This window comes from Ranitomeya imitator, chromosome 2 (assembly GCF_032444005.1).
Source record: "Ranitomeya imitator isolate aRanImi1 chromosome 2, aRanImi1.pri, whole genome shotgun sequence".
In the NCBI taxonomy this organism is placed as follows: Eukaryota; Metazoa; Chordata; class Amphibia; order Anura; family Dendrobatidae; genus Ranitomeya; species Ranitomeya imitator.
In genome coordinates, this window is record NC_091283.1 from 793,493,196 (window position 1) to 793,517,562 (window position 24,367).

The following is a 24,367-nucleotide window of genomic DNA, read 5'->3' on the forward strand; positions in this document are numbered from 1 at the left end:
TCTGTTACATCTGAGTGTCCGCCTCCATTAAAAATATACGACCAAAAATGATGCAACACAGAGCTCACGTTGACTATAGTCAATGGCCTGTCGGCGCATACGCCCAAATCCTGTTTTGTGGGTGGGGAGGATTCGGACGTAAGCCCTCACTGGACCAATGAGCGTGGGACAAAGTGAAGTGTGAAAGCATCCTAAACCTCAGCTTTTCCATTCGCCCAAACAAAAGTAGCGGTCTACTGATTTACGGTACTTTTTTTTCAGCAATGGCAAAAATCTAATTGGAAATTTTGTAGAAGCCTCATTTATGTGCATGGGTTTGCCGGTCATAAGATTTGTTGCTCATTTTGGCTTAACACGGCTGCAGGAACCACTGTCAATGGATGGAATTATCCCTGTTTACACTCAAAAATATATTTTCCAGGACAGATGAGAGAACAACATTTTTTTTAGTGGTAAGATGTTTTTCTTAAAGGGAATCTGACAGGTCCTCTGACTCCCTGATTGTCCCCATCTGATGCCTGCAGATTTATTTAATTTAAAAAAAAAATTATTTTAATTTATTTTATTTATTTTTTAGAGTTGCGCACTAGCTCTACAATCTCAGAAAATTACATTTTTTTTGCAGCATAGCATATAACAAAGGACTGATCCTGCAGGACATCTCTTCCCCGGACTGGTCCTACCTCAGATCCTCTAACATGCCTCCCTAGGTGCGATTGGCAGCCTGCGAACATTCGCCATTATGGTTGGCTGTTGAACACACCCAGGTCGATGTGATTATCAGAAATCCGCAGACATACCGCTATAGCATGTTTGATTACTACATGTTTTGTTCAGTTTCATCAGAGTTTGCTCCAAGTGTCATCGATTTCTCTACCTTCTATCTAGTATGGCTTTTGATTTTTTTAAAGGACCCATAGATTTGCGTTGACTATTTTGACCCGACACTTGGATCAATATCGGACATGTATCCGCGATTTTGCGCAGGCCGCTCGGTCTTCAAAATAAATGTGGACATGTGAAAAGCCCCATAAACTATACAAAGTGAAGAACATGGAAAGAACTCGGATGTCTGAATGAGCCATAAGTCAGTGTAGTATTGTCGGAATTATCTACACACCTATAAATACTTGTGAAAAAGGTAAAAAATCAGCCAACCACTCATGTATTAAGAAATATCTGAAAGGCAGCCTGAAAGATCTTGTTCACATCCCATTTTTGATCTGTTTGGGAGCTAAGCCCCTGAACTACATGAAAAATGTGTCCAAAGGGGCCCATTATTCTGATTTAGGCCACGAGTGTCCATTTAGCCAATGTCTGGCTGGTAGACTTTAGTAAGTGACAAAGAAGAGGATGAAATGGCGCCATGACATGTGTCAGTGCATAAAGTCACTATGCCAGATCATAGTCTGGACTAAATTGTTTTTTTTCTATAATTTTGTTCACCTTGGAAAGTTCTGAAAATCACTTTATTAGGGAATTTCTCTTCATTTCTGCAAAAAAATGCATTTAAGTGGCTTCCAAACTCCTGCTGTTCCGCAGATTTCTTACAGGTGTATTGATATCAGAACATAATCATTTGGATGGCAGTGAAAGGGTTAGCACTAGAGATGAGCGTATCAATTTGCAGGATTCCGGAGCAGTGTCCGGGTCAGTAGTGCTCAGCGGCTTGATGGGAATCCCACGAATCTCTACCTTCCAGCATTCTCGGGATGGAATTTGATGTGTCATATCAGCCTGGATGCTGCACAAGGGATGTACTTGGACGTTCCAACATGACAACGATCCAAAACACAAGGCTAAGTCAACCTGTCATTGGCTACAGCAGAACAAAATGAAGGTTCTGGAGTGGCCATCTCAGTCTCCTGACCTCAATATCATTGAGCCACTCTGGGGAGATCTCAAGCACGCAGTTCATGCTAGACAGCCCAGGAACTTACAGGAACTGGAGGCTTTTTATCAAGAAGAGTGGGCATCTTTACCATCTGAGAAAATAAAGAACCTCATCCACAACTACCACAAAAGACTTCAAGCTGTCATTGATGTTAGAGGGGCAATACACGGTATTAAAAAATGGGGTATGTGAACCTTTGATTAGGGTCATTTGGATGTTTTGGGTTGTCATTATGATTTAAAAAGAGAAAACACAGTAGTTTAACAATAAATTGCTTCACCCAACCACTAACCATGAGTGGCGAAAATGTTTTGGTGTTATCATTCATATTCTCTGAAAAAAAGGCCAAGAAAGCAAAAATTCTGCCGGGGTATGTAAACTTTTGAGCACAACTGAATACTGTATATGAAGCTGTCAAATTCAGGTCAGAAGACCCACGGCCATTGCAGTCCATATTCGGACCTTGATACCCGGACATCTGAATTCGGCCTTAGTGGGACACTGCTGAATGACCCTTTCACTGCCATCATCTATACTCCAAAGAAATACGTTCTAATATAAAATCAGATGAGTGCAGCCAAATAGACTGGGAAAAGCAGAGAGTTGAAGCCAGTTCAATTTAGGAATGAATACAAATACATTCACAGAGAAAAAAGAAATATATCTATGGGGACCTCTATCCTTAAAAAATTCACAGAAAAAAATCCCCAGTGTAAACTAGATAAAAATACCTTTATTAATAAATCTTAAAACCTATCAAAAATAAGTGCACTTAACGTAAACCGTCACCATGACAACAACATATAATAGAAAAGACCAGGGTGATGCCTAGCCCTATACTGCACTACCTGCACCCTACCTACCAGCGGAGGTTGGCACCCTATAATCCTGCGCAGTTGGCGCCCCCGCTCACCGTCGACTATCCCTCCTACCCCTATTGGGCCCTAATAGGATGGGATGGGAACACATAAACAGTCATACCGAAATGCCATAGTATATATGATAGAGAGAAAGGGGGAGTCTATATTACTACCTGCTCTACCCCTACCTATCAGCGGAGGTTGGCACCCTATTATAGTACGACAGTGGCGCCCCCACTCAACGACGACTGTCCACTAGCCTGTCCCTTATTAGATGTTTGGGAAAATACGATATTGTATTTATAATAATAAAGTGCTGTAGTGCTTATAAACCATGTCTAAACACTCCCAAGGGTTAAACATACATGTATGGATCCTCTTAATATAATACACATTCATAAACCAGGTACTCCAGACAAAATATAGTTTGATATACGAAAGATATAAATATCTGGTCTAATGTTCATCCAGATCAGTCTGATGCACTGATTGGACACCAAAATACATAATCCAAAAACACTGAGCATAATACCCAGTCAGACCCCAAGAAAAAAGACCTCAGTCAATCAGTACCTTTGTTATTGAGAATCCGTACAAAAACCATTTGGGCCAACAAAGTATCTTAATAGTGTATCTATAAACACAATTTATATATTTGCAAAAGCCTCCCTTGTAGACTCGACGCGTTTCCCCTCACTGTTACATGAGGTTCATCAGGAGCAATACATGATAATAAGGGGTTACTTAGCTTATGTCAAATGTCAAAACCAAAACCGATACATGGTACAGCATCCCAGGGCAAATCCCCTCTCGATATGGGAGGCACCATTAGACCAGATATTTATATCTTTCGTATATCAAACTATATTTTGTCTGGAGTACCTGGTTTATGAATGTGTATTATATTAAGAGGATCCATACATGTATGTTTAATCCTTGGGAGTGTTTAGACATGGTTTATAAGCACTACAGCACTTTATTATTATAAATACAATATTATATTTTCCCAAACATCTAATAAGGGACAGGCTAGTGGACAGTCGTCGTTGAGCGGGGGCGCCACTGTCGTACTATAATAGGGTGCCAACCTCCGCTGATAGGTAGGGGTAGAGCAGGTAGTAATATAGACTCCCCCTTTCTCTCTATCATATATACTATGGCATTTCGGTATGACTGTTTATGTGTTCCCATCCCATCCTATTAGGGCCCAATAGGGGTAGGAGGGATAGTCGACGGTGAGCGGGGGCGCCAACTGCGCAGGATTATAGGGTGCCAACCTCCGCTGGTAGGTAGGGTGCAGGTAGTGCAGTATAGGGCTAGGCATCACCCTGGTCTTTTCTATTATATGTTGTTGTCATGGTGACGGTTTACGTTAAGTGCACTTATTTTTGATAGGTTTTAAGATTTATTAATAAAGGTATTTTTATCTAGTTTACACTGGGGATTTTTTTCTGTGAATTTTTTAATGAATACAAATACCCTAATATAGTGATTTGCAAAGTTTCATAATTTTTCATGCTGGACAAAATGATTAAAAAATAACGAAAAGTTTAGTTACCAATTATTCCATCGACATACTGCCCCTTTAGGAGTCTGGAGCCTTTGATTAGGAGAACGTGTTGATAGCGCAGATGGTATTTACGGAGGTTAAGGAATGTGTGAGAACTGATGGATGACCATAGACGGTCCTGAGGTTGAGTAAAGATCGTTTTTACTGTAGCTAATAGAAAAATAAAAAAATCTTCAAGTTCAACCACCAAACAGAACCCAACATATGTCACATCCCATAATTGTATATTACAGGACAGAAGGACCCTGACAGCCCCCGCTATAAATACAACTTTATAGCTGATGTGGTGGAGAAGATCGCACCGGCTGTTGTGCACATTGAGCTCTATCGCACGTAAGTTCCTCTGGTGTAATAAGCACAAACATGGTTCAGACGGGGACGTCTAATTGGGCTACGAGTAAAAAAAGGAGTTAAATTAATAAATAAAAAAACACTCACCTATTCAATTCCTCGTCGCTCCAGTGCCGTTGCTCTAGTGGTCTTCACCGACTCGGCATCAATGAGGTCACGAATATCATTGACTTGTACAATGCAGCTAATCACTGTCATCTATACTGAAATCAATGATTGGTTGCAGCGGTCACCTTAAAGGACGCCTTGTCATAAACACAATTCACAGAACAGTGCTGGGGGTCTGACTGCTGATTCTGAGAATAGGGAGCCCAAAGTGAATGGTGTTGTGGTGAGCATGTGTGACCATCACTGCTGCACACAGTTGGTGGAGCAATGGGCGCACATTCTCACTATCACTCCATTCACACAGAAGACATTGGTTCCCCATTCTCGTGAATGGTCGTGGCCCAAACTTGGGAAGCCCGCAATTCTACATGTTTGGTGAGATACGTTGTTTTCTGTATGTGACATCAACACTCAAGGACCGGCATGGATCACCAGAGCGGTGGTGCTGGATTCACAGGGTATTGAATGGATGAGTATTGTTTAGTTTTTTTACCATCTTAATATATTTTCTGCTCTTACCCAAATTTTTGAAAAATATTGAAAGCCTCCTAGTTGAGGCTGCAGGCAGTCCAAAAAATGTATTTACCTACAACTGACCCGAAAAACTATTTCTATAAAAGTTAGAATAAATGATAGGGCTTTGATAACATAATGTAATGGTCACGTGTTCTGCGTGATCCTAAACACAAATGACATGGATTCCTCAGGGTGTGTGTGGTGGTGTTCCCTTCAGATTTCTCCCATTCAGGCCAAATACCCTCTGATGACAAAGGAACCCTGGCTGTAAAAAGGAAGAATTCAGTCCATTTTACAAAATAGAAAATTACTGGTGGACCTGAGACATATACAGTAGTTAGCAGGTGCAAAGCTTGGAGTTCACATCGTCTGTATTGCACAGAAGGCCATAAACTTAGTAGTCACCTGTGGCAACACATCAATTGGTAGCATCAACATTTCGGCATAGATATGTGGCATACATATCCTATCTTTACTAACTGTTCTACGCTGACCACAGCCCTCTTCAGCGGTAGCCATGCCCGAATCTGGTAAGCTCAGCATGTCTTCACTAACACCCCCAGGTCCAGCCTATTCAGCAAAAATTTTCCTTTGCTGAAACATCACTGAAATGTCACTGCATAGGGTCATGTGGCTGCGGAAGTGGGCACCCGGCTATCAGAGGCAGCATGAGTCCCCATAGAGAAGGCACATATAGTTTATTACAGTCTGTGCCTTCTCGGTCATTGCATACAAAGTGCTAAGTAATCACTGTGTACACAGTATTAGGAAGCTCTGATGGTCACTGTGTATAGAGAGGAAGCAGGAGCCACTGGTTCATAGGAGTCCTCGACAGCTCTGCAAAATGTAACCAACAAATAAAGTGGCACTCTGTAGCATGAAAACATGAAATGTGAATTGCATTACTGCTCTAAATAATAGGAAAAATGGAGAATATTTAGTGCATAAATTGGCCAATTCATGTGTACCCGGCAGCCGCGATAGGGCGATTCTCGTTTCTGGGAATCTGTCTAAGGCCAGGGTCACACTAGCCTACAACACGGACGAGTGCTATGCGAGAAAACATGGCATAGCACTCGGACCAGTGTTAATCTATGGGGCAGATCACATCTGCGATTATTTTCTCATGCCGAATCGGTATGCGAGAACAATCGGAGCATGCTGCGATTGGCACCTAGACTAGGCCGAGTCTCGGCTCACTCGCACCCATATGGGTGCGAGTGACACAGCGCACATCACTTGGATATCATCCAAGTGCTATGTGATATATGCCGATGCCAGCAATGGAGGAGATGGAGAAATTCATTTCTCCACCTCCTCTGCAGCTGTGCTCCGTTTCTCTCTGTGCGAGAGGCTTGGAGCACAGTAGCATGACACTTGGCTCCCGCTCGCAGCAGAGCATGAGCCGAGGGTCATTAGCATCTCTCATCAGATGCCATACGCTAGTATGAACTCCGGCCTAATGTGAATACTCTCCTAGGCTGAAACCTACATTTATGTGGGTAGTTAGCGTTGCTAAACATCCAGCAGGATGCATTTCTCCTGCAACTGGGCCTATATACCAGCCCCAGTTACAAGGTAAATAAAATGTAAATGAAAAAGTATTTCAATATTTAAATGCCCCACCCCCAAAGGTCTATTATGACCAATGTGTAAAATAAATGAAAAATAAATAAATAAAATAACATGTAAAAAATAGATTAATGGAAAAAAAAAGACACTGTCAATCCAAATTGCTGTTACTAGCCCCGCTCCTGTAAAAAAAAAACAAGCCTTATATATATGTATATAAAAATACTTGCTACAGAATGGGGAACAGATTTTTTTATGTATTTTTTTTGTCCTATATGCTCATTAAAAAATGATTTCCCTAATTTTTGCACCATATGTCGCCACATATCAGCCAAAAAAAAGAAAAAATATAACAATAAAATATGACAGTAAAAATAAACCCCTATGTATCATGAAAAAAGGAAGCAAAAATTATTTGAATATGTGAATGAGAATTTTTTTTTTTATAGTTCTATAAACTGTATATACCAATAAACTCGAAAATGTGCCTGGTCAGGTTTGGGGGTAAATGGCCTGATTTTGAACTGGTTAAACAATTGCGTAAAATATCAACTTATGGAAAATGCAGCAGTATAAAACATTACCACTATGTCTTCAGGAAGATGGTTCTTCGTGTGTCATATTCTAAGGCTGCGTTCAGACGATGAGTTTTTGGTGAGTTGGTTTTTTTTTGCTGCGTGACTTCAAAAAAACGCAAGTGATCTATTTTAATTAATAAGTGCAAAAATAGTACAGAAAATATTCAACATCCAAAACTCACCAAAAGCTCATCGTGGGAACATAGCCTTACAATAACACAATATCAGAAGTATCAGATATTAGTTACTAGTTCAAAAAGATTTTTTAAAAATAGTTTATAACATGTTTTGTTCCTTTTCTATAAATTTTCATACAATTTTTTCTTATCCTGTTGCAGTCATATCACACCAATCTCTTGTTCTTAGGTTTTCTTTCTTTGGAAACCGGGAAATTCCAGCAGCCAGTGGCTCTGGATTCATTGTCTCGGAAGATGGCTTGATTCTTACCAATGCCCACGTGGTCACGAACAAGCAAAGGTTAAAAGTGGAGCGCAGTGATGGGTCTACCTATGATGCCAAGATCATAGACGTGGATGAAAAGGCCGACATTGCCTTAATCAAAATCAAAGCAAAGGTACTGAGATATTTATCATGCTTATTACAGTGGTCTCCAACCTGCGGCTGCTACAATTTCCAGCAGACCATTACAGTCTGGGTCTACCGGGACATGCTGGCAGTTATAGATTTGCAATGTGGGCCGGCCATAGATCTCCCTGAGGATCTACCTCCAGAGCTAATTGTAAATGACAGGGAACATTACCAGTGTGAGTCTTGTAATGACTGACAGTCCGCTCTCCGGATCTACATGTCTCACACCTTTCATTTACAAGAATTTCTGGAGGCCGATTCTCTGGGGGATCTATGTCCAGCCCATAGATCTTAACACGCATGCATCATGCTGCAAACAATGACGTTGCGCCTGCCCTAATAATTAGCAGGGGGGGAAGGAATGCCGGCATGTAGGAGGAGTTCACGGGACTATGGTTCGGTAGTGCCAGACTACTGACATGGCTGCTGGATCAGGGTCCTGCAAATCTTTTTGATTGACTCTAAATCCGTGTTCCCACAAATGCCGTGGGGGGTTTTGTGCGGAAAACCTGCTGCATGTAACTGGTGCGATTTCATGAAATCTCCTGACCACCGTGAGTTTAAAGGCGCTGGCGAACTGTACGGTTTTTGGTGCTTCTTTTCTCTGAGGAGCCTGAAAAGCCACAAGTGGGAAAAATTGTTGCATGTTTAAGTGTAGAATCAAAACTTATCTGTACTAGAACGGACACTAAAAACGCTGCTTCAAATCTGCACAAAAACATCCATCTAATAAAGGGGAAGCGCACCCAAAAAATGCAGCAAAAATGCAATTATCATTTGTTATTGTGCGTTTTGAGCAGAAAAAAAGCACGTAATGTAAACAGAGCCTTATCAGAGCAATATCTGATCATGAGATGTAAAAAACTCAGTTTTCCGGTCTGGACCATGGATATTTTCTTGATTTGGAATGTGGCTGCAGTTTTTCTTGGGTTTCTACAGGGAAACCCTCCAGGTTAATGTCTCTGCATGCACGTCACACTTTGTACACATTCATATAAAGAAAGATGAAAGTGGGGCAAGTCCGGATCAGCCTGCCATACACACGGGGAGGACTGAGTGCAACATTACACCATCGGAGAGATTATGGGATCGTGTACCTGTCACATGTGAGTCGCCGGGTGCGCTGGACTCCTGCCAGAGCGCAGAACTCGTGAGACCTCTCTGGAAATGTCCGGACAGGGCTGACTACTGTGGGAGACTGCATGTGTCCTTCATGAGCCAGACTGCGGGTATTGGACTGTTGTTCTGATTAAAGATGACATCATATAAAGTGAAGAGCATGCTGGGAGTTGTGGTTTTACAACAGCTATAGCGCCCTAGATGGCTAATTCTGCTAACATTGAGAATGTAGAGCTGCCTGTAGGTCTACTAAATCCTTCCCAAACTCCTGCTATGGGTTGCGTGATTTTTGTTCCTTATAAGGCTAAGTTCACACTGTGCGACATTGCAGCGTTTTTTTAATGCAAATTTTCAACTGCATTTTACAGTACCAGCTATGCCTATGAGATTTCAGAAATCTCCTGCACACACCTTGTTTTTTTGTCATCATTGTTTTGTGCTTTGCATGTTTTTTGCACAATGGAGCACGTCACTTCTTTCAAAGTTTTTTTCAGCGTTTTTCACCCGTTGAAATGAATTGGTGGTGAGAAAACGCTGGCATCTGGTTTTGCTTCGTTTTTCGTGCCAAAACCTGATTCTGTAGAATAGGACTTTTTTTTTCCAATACCAAACTTTATCAGCATGAGCAAGAGACAAATCTAGCATGTCAAAAACGCAGCAAAAAACGCAAGAAAAACAAGCTTTCCTTGCCAAGAGATCAGGTTTTGCTGCAGAAAAAAAAAAACACTGAAAAAATGCCTAGTGTGGATTTACCCTAATGGATGAGATCATAGGATATTCTGGGACCTCTAGTGTTCAGTTATAATCTGTGGGTTGTCCCGGCATGGGGTTCAAGTCTGCAGGCACTATATGTGGCTGGAGACTTGTAAATCCTCACATCGCACAGTGTCAGGATTCTCTGTTACTAGTGCGTGACAGCAAGTATGTCACATGCCGACTAGATGTGCACAGCTTCGCTCAATAACAGTGAATTGAGCGAGGCTGAGCACGTCTAGTCGTAATGTGGCAAATTATATACTTGCATTCACATGACCGCCTGCTCTGGGTGCCGACACCGTAGAATCCTAACAGCATACACATTGCGCACTGTGAGGATTCACAAGTCTGCTGTCACATAGGGTTTGTGCCGACTTGGGTCCCAAGCCTGGATAACACATTTAAGTGTTTAGTCCCCTTGCAGCGCCATCTCCGGTGCTATAACCCCCTCTGGTGCACCTGCTCTCCTGGGTCTTGCATGACATTATGTCTGTATCTGCCTCTAGATTTCCCTCCACCATAGAATTTTGAAAACCACCAACTATCATCTCCTATCTCAGTAACGGGAAATATATGGCTGTCTGACTGCGCCCTTAACCTGTGAATTGAGAGAAAAAGATGAATCCTGACAGTGATAGAAGCAAATTTCTCTGATATTACAAAGTTTCTTATTTCCCTGTGTACTTTTGATTTATGAAATAAAACTAAAACTACGGATACTCGTTAGGTTTAGGTCAGGAGACCCACAGGCACTACAGACCCTGCGGTCAGACGAGTGAAACTGTCCAAAATGGTACTTGACATACAAACGCTCCATGGAGGAAGACACTCTTCGTAGTCAGTTTTGCTAATAGATGAATACATATTATACACCAGACAACTACCTTAAAGAGTTGTTATGATATTTTAAAATGGTGACGTTTCGCAAGAAAATGGGTTGGCTTCATCTGGTGGCTGGGAGGGCCGCTCAACAGGAAAATCTTTGAAGAACTAGACTCCTTTCTTAGCATCCCAGATTTCCATTGTAATAGTATCATGATCGCAGTGCACGGACTGGCCACGCATCTCCTGAGCCGAGTATGACCGTCTCATAGAAAGATAGGCAGCTGTCGGATTGGTGGACGCGGTTGGTCCGTGCATTGCATTCTGATACTGGACTGATGATCGCGGACGTCTGAAGAAGAAGCCCTAACAGGGAAAAGCTTAACAAACCTCCATCTGTGTTTTTTATGTTTGCATAAAAGAAAAACAGACAACACATGGATGGTGAAAATTGAAAAATGGAGGAAAAATGACCCAGTACACTAATGAAAAAAGCTTCTATTTTTTCACACAGATGTGTGAATTTGGCCTTTACGGTTTTCAGGCCTCTTTGGTATATATACATATATATAAGTGATTTCATTTTTATGCATATTTTTGCATTCTCCCAAATGTTAAAAAGTAGGGCACATCTGTTCATCCATCCTTTATAAACTTTTTTTGTGTGGCTGTACACTTCTGCCATAAATATCACAGCATCTGGCAATTCCAATGCTTAAATAGTTGAAGTTACACTGTACACCGTGACATGTACAGTGCTGTATATATATATATACCTAATTAGTCATGTCAGTATGTGGTGCCAGCTGGGAAACAGACTATGAAGTTGGACTCATCAGTCTTAATCCACATGTTTTCAATGGGCAAATTCCAAAACCTGTGACTGTGTCCATCAGCGAGGCTCGCTGTTAGTAAATATACGTAATCTAGTTATGCGCTGGCTGGCTCGCTTACAATTCGTGCTTGTCAGAACCTGTCAGGGGAAGATATCGTGGAAGAGTCACCCACACAAACAAGAGGAATCCTTTCCCCGTAGGCTGCAGAATAATTCAGCAGATATAAAAGCACGTCGCTTATTGATGTATGAAGTGACTCAGTCGCAGCCAGGTGTCGGCCCATTAAGATGAGACGTCGCCTTCAGTAAACCTTCCATTCGTTAGATGTCTGCTCGCTGGGTGACTCACTGGCAGCTGCTTTTGGCTAAGGACAATGGCAGCGCTCGGAGGAGGCAGCGGTGCGGGGCTTTGTTCTTGGGAAAGTTAGAAAAAGTGATGTGGCAAGTCCTGACTTATGAGAACAATATGTTTATGATTTGGGAGATTTCCTGCCTGGCATTATGATGTATAATACCACCTTTTTCTTATTACTAAGAACTTATTTTTTTCACTGCTTTTTTTTTTCATTTACCAGCACATAATAATTTGGCCCTCAAAACGAGGATTAATCAAATGCAGCCTACAAAAATAAGTTCTATATCTCCAACACTCTCTTTCCCTGTAGCTTTTCTTTTTAGCACTCTTTCCTAATTTAAAGGAACCCTCCAATGTTATGCCTAGTGCAAGACCTTTGGGTCTCATAGACATTAGATAAATGTCGGCTAAATAAAGGTTTGGACGGTAGCTATCTCTTCCGACTACTCCACATTCGAGGAGCGCTTGAGTCTATGAGACACATCTATTGGTGGCTCAGCTTCAGGGAGAATGAAGATCGCAGCTGACATAATTTCTTCCCCAACCAATCTTGTTAACTGAGAGAAGGATCTGGATTTTGGAATTTCAACAGCTGAACTTTTTGTTTGGCGCACTTATAAGTCTCTGCCAGACTCCTCTGATAGCGGCCCTATTGTTGAGGACACAGGGACACTTGGTTGAGCGTTCCTCTGTATGTGGGAGTCAGAGAGCTGTCGGTTGACTTCTGTCTAATGTGTTTGGGGGTCTTAAATTTCTGTGTCTTGTGTGCTCCCACCAGGCAGGACATGAAGGCATAACACCAGGGCTGTGTTAAGATTTATTGAGGACTCTGGGCATAGCTTTATATGAAGGTCCCTTTTTTGCTTTTGGAGGGAAGGGAAGGTAGACTAGCTAAAGAATCCAAAACAGACTACATACAGTAATGGCACTCTTCAATTATGAGAGACCTGGAGCAGTTTGTAAAAGAAGAGTGGCCCAAAATTACAGTTGAGAGGTGTAAGAAGCTTGTTGATGGTTATAGGAAGTGATTGATTGCAGTTATTTATTCCAAAGGCTGTGCAACTAAATATTCAGATGAGGGTGCCAACAATTTTGTCTGGCCCATTTTTGGGGTGTTGTGTAAAATTATGTTCAATTTACCTTATTTTCTCTGTTTTTTTGTGATGTTCCAATAGACACAAAGGTATAATAACACATGTGTAATTGCTATAATTTTCTGGGAGAAATACTTAATCTTCTGGAACAATTTCAAGGGTGCCAATAACTGTATATGAAAATTACACCTCTGCTATAATGCCCAAACAATAGAGCTGTTTTGTGCATAAATACAAAATACAATATGGAGCGATAATAAAACCACCATACAATGCATAAGTGACAGTCCTACATAACACTCAGATTACAGTGCTTAGGCCCAATTTTGCTGGGGATCTTTCTGTGTCTTGTGAAGGAAGCCGCTAGATGATAGAAACAGGATTGACGACAGTCCCTCGTCAAATTAGCAATTCGGGACCCTAGGGTTGCAGTATTTGCTCCTTTTTGCCCAGTCTACAACCTGACCCTGTATGTGTTTTGCCTAGAGGGTTCCTTTAATGCATTTTAGCCACTAGTAAAGAATAAAATAATAAAGCACTACTGCATAACTGCTTAATATATAAAATTCCATCTTTGTATGCTTTTGCAGGGGAAGTTGCCTGTTCTGCTCTTGGGCCGGTCTGAAGACCTGCGTCCAGGAGAGTTCGTCGTTGCCATTGGAAGTCCGTTCTCTCTTCAAAATACAGTCACCACCGGTATCGTGAGCACCGCACAACGTGGTGGGAAGGAACTGGGCCTGAAAAACTCTGATATGGAATACATTCAGACTGATGCCATCATTAATGTAAGTCACTAATTAATCGGCTACCAGCTCTGGTTTACAGATGGCTGTAATATGGTGCTACGTAGGAGACTATCTTGTGACAAGATTTGATCAGATTCCTCAGTGTGAAAAAAGTGACCCCTTTTCTAAAAGTTTTGCTCAAGCGAGTTGTTTTCACCCCTTACAATTGCCTAAAAATATTTGTACAAAACAATATTAAGGACTATATTGGAAGACTTAGCTACTATAGCTCATTTTTTCAGTATATTCAAGAGAAAACTTCATGTGCAAATGAGGCTCCTCCGGTTACTCTTGGCTTGGTCAAGGACTCAGGGCACCATTTTGCCTTCTCAACCAGGATGCTGCGCAACCTTAGCTTGATTGACAGCACTCACTTGCCTGAATTAAATCTTTGGGTTCTGCATGTCCATTCAGACAATGCAGAAGCACAGCAAACAAACACACAGAGTCAGTGCAGGCTCGCTCTCTTCCCTCTCTCCTGTCTACAGTGGCCGCTTGCAACTCTGTGATCCTGTGAGCTGCGTGCAAGTGCTGCAGACAGGAGAGAGGTATGAGAGAGTGATTGCATTGACACTGTGTGTTAAGGTGTTCCCTTAGTTCCCGCAGTGCCAGTGTGGATCAGCAGGGACCAGGGATGCAGCTTACCTTTAGTGAGCGCTGTCACTCAAGTTAAGCAATGCCAAAGGGTGCACCGAGGAGCCCTTTACATATGATTGAAACTTTTTTTTCTGAAATATTAAAGAAGCAAACTCTGTACTGCACATAAGATTCTCATAGTGGCTTAGTCCACTTAGTCTTAGTGGCTTAGTAAAACTCCCTTTTCTGCGTATATATAATAGTGAGATTCTCAGCCAGAAAAGTTGGAGAGTGTCAAGTGAGTGTCATGTGTTTTTTTTCTCACCTAGCACCCGTATGTCATTTCAAGCTAGTTTTTTAACTAATGAAACAATCTTATATACAGATAGATAGAAAGAAACATGTCAATCTGATATAATCAGTTCTTTGCATGTGTAGTTTTCTGTATTTGTACTTAGCTAGTAAATAAAAAAAATGTAAGAAAAAATGGCATGGGGTCCCCCTTATTTTTATTAACCAGCTGAGGAAAAGCAGGCAGCTGAAAGCAGGTCCTAATAGCCTTGGAAGGGGGCAGTTAATATCAGCTCACATCTGTATACTTATCCTTTACTGGTTATTAAAAAATGACGTGGGGCCCCTATATTTTTTATAACCAGCAAAGGCTAAGCAGACAGTTTGATAGCCTGGGATGGGGCCATGGATATTGACCCCTTCCCAAACTAATAACATCAGCCCTCATTTACCACAGAAATGGCGCATACATTAGATGCACGAATTCTGGCTCTTAGCTTCGACTCTTCCCACTTTCCCTGTGTGCTGGCCAGCAGGGTAATGGTTTTGGGGTAACACCAGTCCTCAGCTGCCCCAGAAATGGCTCATCCATTGCTTTAAACTTAGGGGCTAGTAATGGGGGTTGCCTTATAGATGCCTCTCTATCACTAACCCCTGGCCTTTTTGTCAGCTGACATTACAAATCTGACATTAATCCCAAAACCATTATTCCGGTTGCCAACGCACCAGGGCAAGTGGAATGATCCAAGGCTAAGCTCCAGAATTGGAGCATGTAATGGATGAGCCATTTCTGGGGCAGCTGAGGGCTGGTGTTAATAGTCTGGAAGGGGGCCAGTATCTATGGCCCCTTCTCAGGCTATAAATATCAGCCCGCAGCTGTCTGTTTAGCCTTTGATGGCTATTAAAAATAGAGGGGACCCCACATAATTTTATTTTGGGTCCCCCCTTTTTAATAACCAGTACAGGCTAAGTAAAAATCTGTGAGCTGATAGTAATAGCTCCATGTTTATTGCCCCATTCCCAGACTATTAAAAGCAGCACTCAGCTGTCTGCTTTCCCTCAGCTGTTAATAAAAATAAGGAGGACTTCATTATTTTTCTTTTATTTATTTAATTATTTGCTAAATACATGTACAGAAATCTATGCACGCACTGCACTAATTATATACTGTATCTCAATGACATCCTTTTATCTATCTATTCTATCTATATATCTATTCTATTCTAACGGTTCATGCTATGAATTTACTGTACGAGTGTCACATGAAACGTCACATGAAATGTCGTGTGTAAAAGTCGCTCGGCACACGCATGGTCTGTATGCCGTGCAATTTTTTCCTCTCACCCGTAGATTTTCATTAGTGAGTCTTGGCTATTTTACGCGTCTATACGCAGAATGCTGCGATTTGTTTTTTTCCCCTCACCCCAATTCCAGGTGAGAACAAGCTCTCAGATGAACACTACCTAATAGAATAACATTGGTGCCAGTGCAATTCGATTTTATCTCACATTGCACTTGCCGATTTTATATGCAGATGTGAGCGAACCCTAAGTCAGAATATGGATATTTAGTTTTGGGTTGGATAAAGACAGACACGAATATGTTGAGTTTGCCAATTATGAATTGAACAGATGTGAGTTGTAAAGTCACCTGTTCACCACTTCTTGTTTTTTATGGCTAAAATCAAGACCTTACATGATGTTTATGAAATATTTCATTCGTTTGGTCCTTTTATGTAGTTTTTCTTGAATATTTCAAATGGTCCGACACTGCCAGGGTTGTGGGACTCCCACTAGCTAATCAAGTTATCAACTAGTTGTAAATAGGTGTTAAGTTGAGAAAACCCCCTTTAATATTTGCAAAGATTATTTTTTGCTTAATTACTCCAAGACCTCACTGTGGCCATACACATTAGATAACTATCACTGGACACTCTAATTTGAGGCAAGCAAATCTTCTAATGTGCATGGGGATGTACCAACTCTTTTTGATCAGGTGTAAAAAGTAGACCACCAGTACAGTCTGTCAGCAGTTCACCCCCCACTCCTTTATGAGAACACATGCACGCTCCAGTGTTTGGGGGCTCTGAAAGAATAGTCATCACCTCTAAAATGTGCAAACTTTTTTAAGACTGTGTACACACTTTTATCATGGCTCTTATTTATAAGAAAGCCATGACATTATGTATAATTTGTTGATGGATCCAAACATCAACCCCATTAATTTCTAATTGAATAAGGGAGGATGGCTCCCAGGAACCACCCAAATATGAAGTCACCAGACAAGTCTATGTTGGGTCCTGTACCATTGATCCTCCAGAATTTTTAGATAACTTAGATGATTGATTGATTGATTGATTGATTAAAGAAAGCTTTAATTATGCCCAATGTAGTTTTTGAGAATATTTTATTGACCCAATGGGCCACAACATAAAAAGAAAAGACACCTTTGAAATACAACCTTAGAAGAAATTAATAATAATACATTTGCTTTCTTTTCAGTATGGGAACTCTGGAGGACCTCTTGTGAATTTGGTAAGAGACCCTGCCCTTTATGCCCTCAGTTATTTGTTATGTATGTGACTTCATAAGGTTTTGTCAGAACATGTTACCTGATAGAACCTGGCAAGAGCTTTGTGGATTGGCATCACATTACTACATGTCTCAAATATGTATGGTTGGCAAGACAAACACAAGGTGGTTGGTGTTAGTGGCTGACTAACCCTCTACAGACTTTGCTTACGATCTACAAATAACTTTAAGTTTATTGAAGTTTTAAGTATCTGAATGAAAGGAAAAGTTTCATATATGTGATTGAAAACCGTAATATATTAGGTAAGCTAGAGTGTAAAAAAATAAAAACATTATAAAAGGAAAAGCCACAAAAAGCAAATAACTTCCAAAAACAGAAAATTACTACTAACTTCCTGAAGTTTCACTTATTACTGTCAATGTCCTGTTTTCATTCATATTGTGCTGATATTCCCCGTTGTTTTTTGTGGTGGTCTGCAGATACTTTTGTGTACCAGAAGTTTGTGTCGAAAATCCCACAATTTTCTCATACTCTATGGATAAAAATGTTGTGCCCCCTCCACATTACACCTAGAGTTAGTCCCTGCTTTGCAGCTTAGGAACTTCCACTCTTCCGAGAAGGTTTTCTACAAGATTTTGGAGAGGTCTGTAGGACTTTTGTTCCAGAAGAGCATTTGTGAGGTCAGGCACTTATGTTGCATTAGAGGCACTGGCTCATAATCTCTGTAATAGTTCATCCCAAAGCTGCTGGATGGGATTCAGGCCGGACTCTGTGTGACCGGTCAAGTATTTCCATGCCAAATATACCCAGCCATGACTTTATGGACCTTGCTTTGTGCACTGAGGCACAGTCATGCTGGAAAAGAAAAGGGCCTTGCCCAAACTGTTGCCACAAAGTAGGAAACTACAATTTTCCAAAATGTCATGGGTGTTGAAGTATTGAGATTTCTCTTTACTGGACCTAGTCCGACCGAGAAAAACAATATTGTTGGCACAGTGCAAACATTGACTTGTCCATAATACTGCCAGATGTCAGGTAGAACGAGTCTTTCTGTCACCTCTTACATTAGACGTGTATAATTAGGATCCAGCTACTGAGACCTACAACAATCCTGAATTCAATGTCCCCTGTGCCTGTGCGGCCACCACTCATATAGACAGTGACTGGATCTTGGTCGCTCACTAGTGCTCCATACACAGAGGACTTTGAGAGCCCCGTACTCATGATCATGAGCTGATCCCTAGCGATCATACATTTTTCACCTACCACCTCTGCTTTCTCTTCTCCCCAAATATTCTCCATTTATATTGCAGTTTGACCTTGTGTTTGAGCCCTGGTTGACTTGTTGGGTAATATTTTGATTGTAGCTGTGTTCAATAACTTGGTAGTAAATATGCACAAATTATAATTCTTCTTAGAAACACATTAATATAGAAAGCTTAACAAATAAGTAAAATGCTTCATAAACCAAAAGTGACCATCATAAGAAAAACCACACTCAACACTCAAACCCTTTATAGCTTGTTTCCCAGAACTCGAAGGCTTGCAATTTTCACTTACAAAACCTAAATGTTGTTTCCGCCATGCAGCATAGTATTTCTGTTGGACCACGCTCTTTTAACCAGTGTTTTCTTTTTCGCACCACAGGACGGAGAAGTGATCGGAATAAACACTCTAAAGGTTACTGCTGGCATCTCCTTTGCTATTCCATCAGATAAAATCCGCAAGTTTCTTGCCGAGTCACACAGCAGACAGTCCGCAGGTGATTTTGCAACCTCTGTCCTTTCGTGGGCAAACATGCAATGAATAGTCACCATTTATTACCACTGATAACAACTACTTGCAGTCAAGGCCAACCTACGCATTCACAGGCTGAAGTTTGAGGGAAAATAAACAGAAAATAAAATGATATTTTAGATGAAAGAGGAGGTAATGACATATGGCGAAGTTGTGAAGGCCCACACATGAACACGTTCGAAACCAGCTGCTTATTAGGGTCTAACCAACTTGGATAGAAGTGTGTGGTCCGGGGTATGGATACGGTTCTTTGACCCCAGTACCAAATAAATTGCTATGAGGATTCTTTAGTGTAAAAGTGGTCTATAGCAAAAAAGTTAATCGGGCCCCTCACTAATGCTGAATCATCTCACCAACCCAAAGCACTTGTAATTTTCTTTTTTTCTGTTCCAGTGCTTGCCATGTATGGGAATTTTAAGTAGGTTCCCCCAATACTTCATGAAGGGTGATGGAGCAATTATAACTGCCGATAAACTACAGTACCTTTATAGCAGAAACAATGTTTGGGCTCATAAAAACTACCATGTTTTTTGTGCATATGGGAAAATAAAATGGATCCAATTTTCGACCTTTTTTATCATGCGTCAATTTTTACCATCATTCGCATCCATTTTTCTCATATCCAAAATAAATCAATACATTTTTCAAGCCTTTACCACCCATTGAATAGTAAAAATCAAAGAGAGTCCTATCCATTTTTTCACAGATTCCGTCACTTCAAATGGATACAAATGGACATGTCTCCATTATTTATAATCGATCCTCCCCAGAAAAAAACATACATGTAAAAATGTATGTAGACTATAATGATTGCCTCCATAAAAAACTTCTTTATTTGGTCCAGATTTAAAAGCAGCAATGGAGGCATGTATGTGTTACCCTCCTGCCACTTACCTTTGCTTCATTTAAATCTGGACTAAATAAAGAAGTTTTTTAGAAAGACGCGAGTGCCACTTGGTTTTATCACTTGGAGTACTTCTGCCGATCTCCGGACAGGTGAGCTGTTTGTCCTTTTTTCTTGCATTTATAATGAATACCTGTTCTATCTGTGAAAAAACAATATATAGAACGAACATACGAAAACAGATGTCTGAATGAGGCTTGACACTCATTGAGCAATTTCGCAGTGCTCACTCATCCTGTTCTCCAGCTGAGATCAGAGAATATTGCCAGATGTATGTGGACTCCTGACCAACACGTCTATGTGAGCATTTTGGACATCACATTTTAGAACCATGTGAGTTAATGTGCAATTTGGCCCCTGTTTGCAGCTATAACAACCTTCACTCTTCCGGGAAGACGTTCTACAAGACTTTGGAGGTATCTCGTAATTTTGCCCAAAGAGCATTAGTGAATTCAGACATTGACGTTGGACGAGCTCACAATTTGTCAATGCTTCCCAAAGATGTTTGATGGAGATGAGATTAGGACTCAGTTCCTCCAGACTGCACCTATCATGGTGGTGGCTTTCAAGGGTTCATAGTAAACCAACTTATTATTTCAAAGCAAACAGAAGCCCCCAGAGTAATGTCCGCATTCAGTTCTGTTACATCTGTTGGAAAATTGGAATTCAGCTCTGCCGGAGGTCACGCACATTCATTACTCTGAATTATGGATTAGTTTTAGGTTGTATTGACTTTTGTAGTTTTTTCACCAGCGGCTTCAGTTGACGTTTATGCTCCCTGACTCTGAGCTATAGATCAGCACGGACACTGAATTACTTTTCAGAAGGTTACAATGACAAATCGAAATTGCTCTGATATAGGTTCATTTGACTTTCATTAGAGTCTAAGGGATGATGAGAGCCAAAGGGCCATAGAGGTCTGTAAAGTGCCACTGTCCCTTTGGTGGGTGTCTCATAGCATTAAAAGTTAGCACCTATTCACAGGGATGATTGGTGGGAGTCCGGTTGCTTGGAGCCCCATTGATTCCGAGAATGGAATGCCCTTTAGGTATTTCCTCGTATGCACGCCACCACTGCATTCATTCACTATGGGACCTATCAGTCCAGTAGAGAATTGAGTGGTGGTGCCTCATTCCTTCGGGGCGTTTCAGATTTCAGTTTTTTTTTCGATTGGTGGTGGTCTCAGCCATTTCACAGTTATCAGCCATCCTATACACAGGCGATAACTTTGCATTTCAGGATTAACCTTTTAAGGTCCGATCAAACTTGTAACATGTCTCTGCAGCATGTCAGAAGTTTTCCGTTAATATTGGAAACAGACGGGCATACGGCATTATGACTATGTGCAGTTTTGTATTACAAGTTTATCTTATATTTCTTATAGGCCAGGGAATTAAGAAGAAAAGATACTTAGGAATAAGGATGCTGTCACTCAATGCAAGGTGAGAACCTCCTTTTAATCCATGGATGATTTTAATGCTTTGATATTTAGGATAATGTTTTCTGATTCTATTCTGCAATCCGTATACTGTATATGTAATGCAAAACCTTATCAAGGCACCGACTAGTGCAAATAATGGTGTCTTGCATCATTGCAGCAAAGCAAAGGAACTGAAGGAGCAATTAAAGGATTTCTCTGATGTGACGTCTGGAGCTTATATTGTAGAGGTGCTTCCCGATACCCCAGCAGAAGAGTAAGTGGTGCTGAAATCGGCTGTAAAGCCTACACTTGTCTCACCTTAGCTTTTTCCTTTATGAGGGCAAATCTGAAGATGAGATACAGTTCAGTCCAATGAATACGGCTTTCCTAACCCCTTCACTGCTGAGCTATTTTATATTCTTGCCCTAGAGTTTATTCCTCCTCATCTTCCAAGTGCCATCATTTTTTTATCTACATAGCCACATGAAGGCATGTATTTTTGATGTATTTTTGCAGGGCGTGTTGTAAGTTTGTTTGTTTGTTTGTTTCACTTTACCAATTAATGTACTGAAAAACAGCAGGAATAAAATTCCATGTTAGGTGAAATGGGGAAAAAGTGGCAATTATTCCATTATTTATTTGTTTTTTTTTATGGTGTTCACTGGCCGGTAAATATGACCTGTCATGAAACTGCAGATCAGTATGATTACAGCAATACTTTATTATTATTATTATTATTATTTCATTTCTTTTCAAAATTTCAGAACTTTTTAAAAACTTTTTTTTTAAATGTTGACTTTTGTTAACTCATAGTTTTTTCTTCTATTGTTGATGAAGCAGTGTAAGCGATTGGTTTTTGCATGGTGAACTGTAGTTTTTATTAGTACCATTTTGGTATGCATGCAATGTTTTAATCACCTTTTTAATACTTTCTTTTAGGAAAGGGGTGACTGAAAAAAAATAGTTCGGTTGTTTTGTTTTGTTTTTATTTGCAGTGTTTATAGGTTCATTAATTTTATAATTCAAGGACTTTTATGGACACGCAGATACCAAATTTGCTTTTTTAATTTATTTTTGGTTTGGGAAATGAGGAGTGATCTAAAATGTTATGGGTTTTTGTTAATCGCTTTTTACATATTTTTTTCGTCCCCCTTTTAGACTTGAATTTGTGATTGTTCGTCTGTTTTGTGCTGTAGTATTGCAGTATTTAGGGAAAGTGTCAATTTCCTATGATACATAGTTCGTTTTGGGTTTTTAGCCCTTCACGTGGTCAGCACCGATACGATTTAATCATAACTTTATGTCTTTTTATCCCAGGGCTGGGCTGAAGGAAAGTGACGTGATAATTAGTATTGGCAGTCAGACTGTGACTTCCAGCAATGACGTCAGTGAAGCCATTAAGCAGGAAGGGCCTCTACGTTTGGTGGTACGCCGCGGAAATGAAGATATCGCCATCACAGTGACACCAAAAGAGATTGATTTATAATGGAAGAAATGAGCTGGTATCTTAGGTCTTCCAAGATATAGATCCAAACAAAGACACTGCACTTGTTGTGAGGAACACTGTGTATAAGCACTGAATATAAATGACCCCCCACCCACCCAGGAGACCCCTTTAGCTTCCGATTACAGAACCCTCTGCCTGTGCCTCTTCACAATCCCACCACTGGTGTGCACCCTTCTGAAATAACATGCTGGTTTATGTGTCATAATTGGAGGAGGAGAAGAAGGAGTGGTACAATAATAAAGACCCAATAGGTCCAACAAATATATTTTACATGTATTTTCTTACGTGTTTTATACCGTGTTTTCTGTCTGAATTCCTTTTGTTTTGATTTATTATAAAACTGGAAATTGAATCAAGTTTTTCATGGCCGATGTTGATTCACACCTTCGCCTGGCAAAGATGAAAAGGAAGAAAGGAATTTTTGGGTCTTCATAATGAAGCATCGCTATTGATTTTGGCCACTGATACATAGCACTTGTCATAGGAAAAATGGGGTCGGGCATTTATTTCTTTCCAGAGGGAAAGTGAACTGACGACTACAGCAACATATTTATTATAAACTGCTACAAAGTTCCACTACAAAGTTCCACCTTTTTAAAGATAATGATAAAGAACTGTCCATAATTTGTACACCATTACAGCTTTTAATTCCTTAAAGGGAATCTGTCATCAGGTTTTTGCTACCTCATCTGAGACCAGCATAATGTAGAAAAAGAGACCCTGATTCTAACGATGTATCACATAGATTACTGGGTGCAGCGGTTATGACACAATCCGAGTTCTTAGATGCAGCATGAAGCAGAGCTGAGAAAGCTAGCCCCACCCCATAGCTTTCTGTGTACATTGTCTATTGACAGTGAGCTACTTATCACAGGAGGGGGTGTGGGCAGATGACGTGACATAAAGCAGCTGCTGAATGCAGTGTTTTTACCCCGTACTTAATGTTGTCTTCAGATTACATAGCAAAAACCTACTGACAGATTCCCTTTAAGTAGTGTTTGTACTTTCAGATAATATGATCTCATAGGATACTGTGATATATAGACAATCAGCAAATCAAATTATATTGCCTTACTCCTGAAAAATCTCTCCCAGGTATCAGCCTTTCTGCCCAATGTGTTGTCTCCTGCCTGCTGTCCAGTGTAATCCGTTTGTAGCAGCAGTGAAGCCGAGACAGATTACAGGGAGCGGAGGCGAGACTTTGTCTTTCTGCTCCTGCTCTCCTTTCTGTCAAGCTGCATTCAGGCATAACAATGAGGCGTGAGATACAAGCTGAAGTAATCATGTCACTTTTACCTTCTCGCATTTCCTTTATATAATTGATGACACCATTGGACAAGGACATGCCAATTAAACCCCCCACCCCAAGACATTACATAAAAATTAGACAAACCTGTTGATAGCGGTCAGGATTGGGCTAACAGGTTAATGTGTGGAACAAAAAACCTGACAGCACCTCCATATAAAGTGAACAGACGCCTACTGCAATGACTACATAACTTTGAAAAAGGAGGAACGCAGCAGCACTCTGTAGAGA

At 40.7% G+C, this 24,367-nt stretch overlaps 1 protein-coding gene across 1 annotated transcript in view; it reads left to right on the forward strand.

The window, feature by feature from the left end:
* HTRA1 (HtrA serine peptidase 1) overlaps positions 1 to 23,095 on the forward strand; it is a 33,333-nt gene extending 10,238 nt beyond the window's left edge. The window contains exons 3-10 of the mRNA XM_069753684.1: positions 4,558 to 4,657; positions 7,816 to 8,023; positions 13,609 to 13,803; positions 17,172 to 17,204; positions 18,850 to 18,964; positions 21,288 to 21,345; positions 21,502 to 21,597; positions 22,641 to 23,095. Coding sequence (XP_069609785.1) covers positions 4,558 to 4,657; positions 7,816 to 8,023; positions 13,609 to 13,803; positions 17,172 to 17,204; positions 18,850 to 18,964; positions 21,288 to 21,345; positions 21,502 to 21,597; positions 22,641 to 22,809 — 974 coding nt within the window. The 3' untranslated portion in view covers positions 22,810 to 23,095. The remainder of the gene's footprint in view (positions 1 to 4,557; positions 4,658 to 7,815; positions 8,024 to 13,608; positions 13,804 to 17,171; positions 17,205 to 18,849; positions 18,965 to 21,287; positions 21,346 to 21,501; positions 21,598 to 22,640) is intronic.
* Positions 23,096 to 24,367: the final 1,272 nt, after the last annotated feature.